This window comes from Pipistrellus hanaki (genome assembly GCF_964339955.1).
Source record: "Pipistrellus hanaki genome assembly, chromosome: 18".
In the NCBI taxonomy this organism is placed as follows: domain Eukaryota; kingdom Metazoa; phylum Chordata; class Mammalia; order Chiroptera; family Vespertilionidae; genus Pipistrellus; species Pipistrellus hanaki.
The window spans coordinates 30,698,443-30,707,619 of NC_140520.1; the positions used below are offsets into that span (position 1 = coordinate 30,698,443).

Sequence of the window (9,177 nt, forward strand, 5' to 3'; positions counted from 1 at the left end):
TTGGGGAGGTTAACCCTTTCCTCCTGGAGCCTCCGCGCTCTAGCGGATGACAGCTGAGGGTGTTTGCATATCTTTCTCAGAGGTTGAGACTTTCTAAATGAAGAAAACCAACTAAGTGCTAAACCGCGAGCTTCTCTGGATCCATCCACTTATTCCATGGACGTCTGTCTACCACCTTGATTACGCCCCCTCCTGCCTCCCACACTGTACCTGCTGTCACGGTCATCTTGAGGAACCAAAGCGGAAACCGGCTCCAGCAGGAAAATGGGTCATGAGAGGCGTGAAAAGAGTCAAAGGTTACCTATAGCTCATTCAGAGGTAGAGGTCTGTGCAGAGGAGGTGAGTTTGCACATCTCAAACAAACTTTTCACGTGCGCTGGATTCTGTGGATAAACCCCATTCCCCACCCCTACGCAGGTTTGGGCGTACTGCTCTATGGAGATGGGAAAAGGACAATGAGTATGAATCTCTTGCAAGAGAGGTAAAATTCAGAGATGTCTTTATGTCTCCTTCAGCTGGGGGTTAAAAATCTTCCTTCAAACAGCTCTAATGGTATTTCCCTTGGAAGCCCTATTACAACTCCCAGTCTATGCTAGTTTGCCCTCTGCGAGTATAGATCCATTCGGCAAGTATTGGCCGAGCATCTATTTGCTAGACACAGCCGTTGGCTCTAGGAATACAGGGTTTGAAAGGGGTCCCATCATCTAGCATTCTCACGCTGCTGTGAAATGTAGTGGCGATGAGTCCCTTACACCCCACCCTCTCTTCCGACAACAGTACTCGTTATCCTCAAAGGCAGGGAGGGAAGAATCAGCTTCCTATTTGTATACTCGGGGCCTGAACTGGAATGTGGGTGACACACATGAAGTCCTCCACGCTGCCACCCACATCCCTGGGTGTAGCAATTGCCCTGGGGGGCCGAGGGCAATAAGCCCAGGATGAGTCTGACCTCATACTGAGCTTTCTGATGTGGCCAATGGACGTTTTCAGGTCATAGCCTCCCGCAGGTGGGAAGGCCAGTCACCCCTTAACCTCGATGAGTCCATGTTTGCTGCAGCCATGAGTCTGTTCCCGAGGATCTGGTTATTTCTGGCAGGCCCTTTGACTCACTGACCACTCTTGGCATTCATTTGCGTCCTGAACCATGACTCTCTCTCTCCCGGTGTAGTGCGGAAGCCCCCATTTAACCATTAACGACCTCAGCTAAGTGCAAGATCACATTCCAATGTACTGGATTCAGGAGCTCCGTCCCCGCCCTCTCGCCTTGAGCATATATGCGGCCGATTGGGATGGCACCTCACTTGATCTACAGGTAGCAGCGAGACCTTTTGTTCTTTAGAAATACTGATAAGTCTTCAGCCTTCCGGCTGCTGATGGGGGGCAGGGGGTGGGGGAACTCGTTGTTGTCGCTTTAAGAGAACCCGCTCTTCTCCGAGTGCGGAAACGCCGCTGCCCCGAAATATCAATATCGCGGAAACGGTAGCCCACCGGCGAGTTCTCGCGATGTTTGGCCCAGCGAAGGGTAGCCATTTTGGAGTCCGTCCGGAGGCTGGTTGCCCCGGCGGCGCCTGCCATCCTGCTGCCGGGACCAAGGCTGGTGGCCCCGCGGCTGTCAGGCCCATGGGTGGCCGGACCGACACGATGTGGCGGCTCCGCTGCAAAGCCAAGGACGGCACCTATGTCTTGCAGGAGTTGTCCAGCCGGACCCGGCTGCGGGAGCTCCAGGGCCAAATCGCTGCCATCACGGGGATCGCCCCCGACTGTCAGCGGATCCTCGTGGGATACCCGCCCGAGTGCCTGGACCTCAGCAATGGGGATACCATGCTGGGGGATTTGCCCATCCAGTCAGGTAAGGGGATCGAGGCTGGGGCCAGAGGGTGGGGATGGGGGTGGGGGGGGAAACCCTGGAAGGATTGCAAGGGGCAAGAGGGAGAACAGCCCGGAAAGGCGAGGTGGCTGAGGGTCGGCCAGGGGCTTTGAGGACCAGGCGAAGGGGAGATGGAAGCCCGGAGAACTCGGGCGGAAGCCGGGACACGCTGAAAAGAGACAGGGAGGTCCCAGCCCATGCGAGAAGCTCCAAGCCTTTGAGTGTACCCCTTCCCTCCTTCCTCACACTGCTTTCTAGTCTGTCTTGAAAACATCTCATTCATTTTGTTTCCCCTCAGCATCCACAAAAGCATATATTAAGTAGGACCCGTTTTCTCTGTCCTGATGACTCTTTATCACTGAAAGAAGATAGCAGGTCTGGAGGATGCAGATGCTTTTCTTGCTTGCTTCCCTGGTTTGTGTTTGCCATCACCTTCACAGATACCGCCTTCGGCAGGTGTCCTCACTGTAGGGTTCGCTTTTACACATCCACTAACTAAAGGCCCTGTCAGGTGCTAAACAGCAGCAGCTATTTCTATCCAAGCACTAAGCCTGGAGTAGCAATATTGATCGGGAAAAGCTTTCTGCTGTTTTATCTGGGATCTTGTAAACAGCTAACAGGCTGGATAACTTTCAGAAGGAGAGAGAACCCCCCCTAGAGGCCTAGACCGGGATAAACAGCTTGTGGAAGATGGGTGCTTTTTAAATACAGGGAGCAAGCATAAGGTACATTTTGTTCCTGAAATGTACCTTTTCAAGAAACTGTGAAAGGTGCTTCACCCCTTCGCAGAATTGGGTTGCAGTCTAAGATGTTTGGTCTTTGTTTGTCTTGAGCTTTTTAAAAAATATATATATTTTATTGATTTTTTTACAGAGAGGAAAGGAGAGGGATAGAGTGTTAGAAACATCGATGAGAGAGAATCATCGATCAGCTGCCTCTTGCACACCTCCTAATGGGGATGTGCCCGCAACCCAGGTACATGCCCTTGACTGGAATCGAACCCGGGACCTTTCAGTCCGCAGGCCTGAAAGTCCGCTCTATCCACTCTATCCACTGAGCCAAACCGGTTTCGGCTGTCTTGAGCTTTTATGAAGATCCAGTGAACAAACAGTATTAGCTGGTAGTCACTTGTTTGCCAAGCTGTATGCTCCCTAGTAACCCCAGCTTATATACACTTTAGCTCCTTCTGTTTGTAATTAACAGACTTGGCTTCATCTGTACTTTCTTGGCAGTTCTGGATGTGTTTTCCTTTTCACAGGCGACATGCTGATCGTTGAAGAAGACCAAGCCAGGCCCCACGCCTCCCCTGCGTTTACCAGACACGGTGCTCCTGGTTACGGCAGGGAAGCTGTGCCTGTGCTCACCAGGACCATGGTCCCAGCAGACAACTCTTGCCTCTTTACCAGCGTGTACTATGTGGTGGAAGGAGGGGTCTTGAATCCAGCTTGCGCCCCCGAGATGAGACGCCTCATAGCACGAATCGTAGCAAGTGATCCAGATTTCTACAGCGAAGCCATCCTGGGCAAAACAAATCAAGAGTACTGTGAATGGATCAAAAGGGATGACACTTGGGGAGGAGCTATTGAGATATCCATTCTGTCTAAATTTTACCAATGCGAAATATGTGTGGTGGATACCCAGACCGTGAGGATTGACCGTTTTGGGGAAGACGCAGGATACTCCAAAAGGGTCCTGCTTATTTATGACGGTGTCCACTATGACCCGCTCCAACGTAACTTCCCTGACCCGGACACCCCTCCTCTGACCATCTTCTCCTCGAATGATGACATTGTCCTGGTACAAGCACTGGAATTAGCAGATGAAGCTAAAAGAAAGAGACAGTTTACCGATGTCAACCGCTTCACCCTGAGATGCATGATATGTCAAAAGGGGTTAATTGGACAAGCAGAAGCAAGAGAACATGCCAAGGAGACGGGCCATACCAACTTCGGAGAAGTGTGATCTATGCATGATGAGGACTGAAGCCTACTACCTCACAGATCCAGAAGGTTCTGGGTTTTCCAATAAGCTATTCGTAACCTTAAAGAACCAAGGACACACAATGCTTGAATCATCCTTTTAACTTAAAACCACGAAGGCACTGAAATTCCTTGTTAAGATTAAAATTAGTGTGCAAGTTTACAGATGTGTCTACAGCGGTGATACGTGCCCTCCTCGTGCTGGGGGTAACAGAATAGGTGGTCCTTCCTACCTACTGTCACTAACCTGAAGATTGAGTTTTCATTTTGTAAATTAGCTCCCAACAGCGTTAACATGTAGAAGAAAACAGCTGCCTGTTTGGGGTAAAGCGGAAGGACAGAAACCAGTGTCTCCAGTAATACGTCCTTTTAAAAACTCTCGAGTTAATAGTGTCTAAATTATGAATTGATTCCCCAAAAGAAGATGCACAGACTTGTCAAAACTGGTTTTATTTATATTGCGTAGATCTGATAAATGTGTGCTTAACCAGTTACAAATACAAGCAATTTTTACAGGGATGAGTCTTTCCCTGAGAATGTTACCTAAAAACAGGAACTGCTGGTGCCCAATTTAGGGTTTTTAGTGTGGAGAAGTAGAATGTATGAGGGATAAGGTGCCTGAGCAGCTTGCTGAAGCTTTCAAAGACCATTGCCTCGTGTTTTAATGCAACTCCTTTATTAATCTTTGTCCCATTGGATAAATTTTAGTTCAGCAGGGTATTTTTTTAACTGAAGTACCATGAAATTTGAATGCTTGAATTTTGCCTTTTTACACAAAGATTTAATTTAAAGGGGTTTAATTTCCTCAGCTTTTTAAGAGCACTTCCTCCAACTCCTAAAAAAAAAATTCTTTAAAGTGCTAATGATTACGCTTTGGTTTGGTTTTTGGTAGATGTTTGATTATCTAAACATGATGTTTTTATCTTAGCCTTATCCTGCCACTAATGCTCTTTTAATAATTTCACCTTTCTGCAGAATATAACTTTGCTTATCGATGATCTTGAGCTCTTACTTGGACTTTTGAAGAGTTTTAAAGTAATTGGGATAATAATGTGAATGAATTAGTTTCATTTCCAAAATATGACAGTTTTAAAACTGTTGCCTTACCTGAATAAGCTTCTTCCTAATATTAGATGTATAGCCATTTGCTTGGTGGGCTAATCCTTAAAGCAAACCCTCTAAAACTTAGCTTCACTCTCTGAGATCTTCCAGATAAAAAATTTTCTACCTCTTTTCATGAATCTTCTGACGATCAGGGATGCTAAATTTTAATTTGATGTGTATTAGCTCACATAATGTGAAGAGGCTTAATGTTGTGACGTTTTGTTAGTTTGGTCTCATTTTTATTAAGTATCTCACTTAGAAAACTTGCAAGCACTAAAATGGTATACTTGCAAGCACTAAAATCTTCTTCACCATATCTTGTTGACAAATGTTACACAACTGAGGTTTACTTTTAGCACTTTCCCTTGGTGGAGGTAGCCATATTAAATTAGGGAACATATAAGCAATGTAGGGGAAAAGTATCTTTAAGAAACAAGTCACAAAATATACAGGAAATCATTAGATGACCTTTTTTTTTAGTATGTTTTATGTGAATAGCCTCTTTAGGCAAAATTTGCTATGGTCAATATAACTTGTTTAATTTTCTATTTTACAGAGCCTTAAAAATAGCACTTGTAAGTTTGTGATCATTAATGTTTGGCAATCATAATGTGTACAAATGAATATGATTGAAAATCTCTTGGTACCTGTCTGTCCTCCAGCCTAAAAGGTTTTTGTATCTGTTCTTTTTCCCAGAAAATACTAAATTTAAAATTCTAAGTGAAGAGTATACTACTGGGTAACATCTATCAAATTGTTTTCCTTCCTTTCTTAGGTACTTCAGAAGCTAAAGTTGACATTTACTAACTGGAATTTTAGAGAAGTATGTTCATTCAACAAATATTTATTGAGTAACTTATAATGTACCGGGCATCTATTGATGTGTTTCCCAACATAAACTTCTGTCACTTTAAAATTGAGTATACTCTGTCTGCATTGGGTTCTGTTAGCAAATAGAAAAAGAACCTGATATTTTATAAAATTAAACCCCTCTATTTAAAATATTTTTTTTTTTTTTTTTTTTTTTTTTTTTTTTGGTATATCTAAACTTATGCTTTGATAGCAAGTGTCAAGTGTTTGTTCAGGGGACCTTATTTTATTTTAGTTTACTGTTGTCTAAGTTGTCCATTCACCAATGGGAAACTGACATTGCTGTCATTAATGGCTTTTTAAAATTGGTCAGCAGCTGAAATTCAGCACTAGAACTTTAATTTCTGATCATGGAGAATTCAAAATGGCAGCATTTGACTTAATTGCTTATCGATGATCTTGATCTCTCAAGATCTCTTAACCTAAGCTTGTACTCATTCTAAACTCAATTTTATGAGCCTCACAGAATTTATAGTTTGTTACTGCACTTATTAAACTCTTGAAATTACTTTATTAATGTGTAGATTCTACTCTTGAGAATTTAAAAACCTATGGATTTAGTACTTGCAATGGGATTAAAAGAAACTTTTTCTTAAATTTATGCTTGAGCAGAATGAAACCATTCTTCCTAGTCATTGTTTTTGACTGCCATACAATAATATTTTTTTAATTAAAATGAAAATTGTTTACATTAGTGGCTGAATGAAGATTGTACTTTCCCGTCCCCCACTCCTTTCCATTATTCTTTGCCTTACTCTTTGGATTTAAAAATTAGGTGTAGGGCTATAAAGATGCACTTCTAGAGAGAGTGATTTCAGAAGTTAAAATTATATCCTTGATAATTTTTTGATGGTGATAGCCACATTAAGACACCATCTTCTGTTAATATCTGTGGTTGATTTTTTAAAATTATTTCCCATGCATGAAAAATGGGTACATTGAGAGTTTGGCTGCTGGTCAGCTTGACCCTATTGGAAAAAGCTAATGTAGTCATGCCACTTGATTATTACATGATTATTACATGAAGTTCACGTGCCCACAAAATCAATCAGGAATGAATTATCTATACATGCCTAATCTGATTATCAAGCCTATTCTTTTTATCCTATGTAGGCTTTAAAACATAGATGTTGCAGGCTACCCTAGCTAAATATAGTTTTCTCTGTCTTTTTTGAAAAAAAAAAAAAAAATTAGAATGAGAAATATGCAAGATTAGCGGCAGAGTGATTTTTTTCTTTACGAATTATATGGCCTTCCTAAACTTCCATGTATTAAGACTTATGTTCTATCATGTGTTGAAATAGGCATTTGTTATTATTTGCAGCACTTTAAAAAATAAGAAATAAAAGTTTACATGTTAGCCCTCTCCAAGAATCTTAAAGACATTAAAATATAATTCTTGAGCTTCTTACAGTCAGCTACTCACAATTAACAAATACCATCAGTGTATAGTGTATCCAGTGGTACAACATTCTGGTGTTTTGATAACAGCACACAATTTCAGTAACTTAGGAGCATGCTCTGTGCCCTAACATTCAAAATGTTAATTCTATAATGTGATTGTTCTTTATCGTTCATTGTACAATGCAGTATTCAGATTTGTTCTTATAGCACAAAGATGACTGTAACAACTTTGAAAAGACTCATCTTTTGTTTCTAGGCAAACTTATTTTAAGGGAGCTGATTTTTGAGTCAGAGGCCTTAAAAGTATCATACGTAATAAGCAACATTTTTAAGACTACAGTGAAACACTTGATTTGAATAAGCTATTTACTAACTAAAGATAATATTAACTAAAAGTTACAATATTTCAGCACATTTCATCCTATTTAGAATGTAAAGCTTTCCTGACTGTAGGAAAAGGTTTTATTTATTTTTTTCTTCTGCAAAAATTGGCTGGTAATGTGTTTATAGTGCTTAGCATATTTGAGTTTGAAGAAATTACTACATTGATAATTGAATTGTGGGGTGCTGATTTCAGTCTTGGTTCATATGACTCTCAAAGAGATTGCTAGCCCTCCCATGCTGTTTTAGAGTGAAGGGACAAAGGGGTGGGAGGATAAAGTACCGCTTAAACAGAAGGGACCCTCAAATGGCTGCTCTCCTAGTCATGAGTTATGCTTTTTGGAAAAATGTTCAAGCAATGCCTATGTGTGAACTTAAGCCTTCTCCCCTGGCATAGAATGTAGCAGGGTCATAACTGAAAAGCTAGTCATTAAGGTATAAAACCATGAATATAAGCATTTTGGTATGATGCCTTTTTATACTTGTTTTTAAAAAATACAAACCTGCAACTGGAGTTTAGGGATGATTTGGTGAAGTTGTAGGTTACAAAAAGAAGATTGACCGAAGAAAGCTTTAGGATGTCTACTACGATAGCATAAGCCTGACTTTCTAACTGATGTGGGATGTGTAGTTTGTAGCCCAGACGTTACTTGAAAGGACCAGGGCATCCAGTTCTCCAGTTCACCTTGGTGCCATTCAGGACTCAAAGTTGTTTACAGGAAATACAATTTCCTCAACAAAATAATCCTTCTTTTTAAAAAGTATTGAATTCAGTTTAAGGTACAAAATAAATATGGATAGCTTGTGAAGCAGGATATATTTTCTGTATGAATGCAGTAGAAGAGGAATACCTGAAGCACGAAGAAAACCACAAAGACTGTCAGACCAAGAGCTTTAGACGGTGGCTTGAAAAGTAGTAGGGAAGAGCGAACCAGAACAAAGTTCTGGTTTTCTTGTTAAAAATATTTTCCTTAATGAAAATGGACAGTGCTTTGTGGTTTTAAAAAATGTTCTTTGGTCTGTTTGTCAGTATTATTTTTTTTTTTTCAGTTGGTGCACTGATGCTACCTGGGAGATGTCCAATTTTATTTTGTACAATTCTTATGTGATATTGCCATTGTCATTAAGATGCATTAATTTTATTTATGAAGTGTATGATTTTAAATATGCAAATGCTGTATGAAATGACTTGTTTTAAAGGAATAAATGAAGTGAAAATATTGTTATCTGAGCATATTTGGGGGTGAGGTAAGAGGGCCAGTGAACAGCTGCTATACTCAAGTTGCATAGTATTCATTATCAAAAGCTAATAGACCACTGCTTTGTCTTGTGTATCAGAATCTGTCAAATCTCACTCTGTGGGTGGAGTCTTAATGATTTCAGCAGAAGAAACTACATTTCTTCTTTGTAACACCAGAGGGCATTTGAAAGTTCCCTTCCTAACTCCATCTTTTCTGTTGTGCAGTCAGTTCCTGAGAGTTGTAATTCAATGTCTGTTGCTGACAAATTGTCCAGTTGTGAAGGCTGAATATTCCCTTAGTTTATAAAGGAGAGCTGTGCGAACTTAGATCT

The 9,177-nt window shown here is 41.3% G+C and overlaps 1 protein-coding gene across 4 annotated transcripts; it reads left to right on the plus strand.

Moving 5' to 3' along the window:
• Positions 1-18: 18 nt before the first annotated feature.
• YOD1 (YOD1 deubiquitinase) lies at positions 19-8,827 on the plus strand. 4 transcript variants are annotated; one of them, XM_084866061.1, is made up of 4 exons: positions 281-339; positions 1,169-1,312; positions 1,690-1,849; positions 3,126-8,827. In XM_084866061.1, the coding sequence occupies exons 2-4, from the start codon at positions 1,226-1,228 to the stop codon at positions 3,827-3,829; spliced, it is 951 nt and encodes a 316-aa protein (XP_084722187.1). In that variant the 5' UTR covers positions 281-339; positions 1,169-1,225; the 3' UTR covers positions 3,830-8,827. The 4 variants fall into 4 exon arrangements, with proteins under 4 accessions (XP_084722188.1, XP_084722187.1, XP_084722186.1 ...); XM_084866062.1 differs by lacking the exon at positions 1,169-1,312 and having other exon boundaries at positions 19-339; XM_084866060.1 differs by lacking the exon at positions 281-339 and having other exon boundaries at positions 353-1,312.
• Positions 8,828-9,177: the final 350 nt, after the last annotated feature.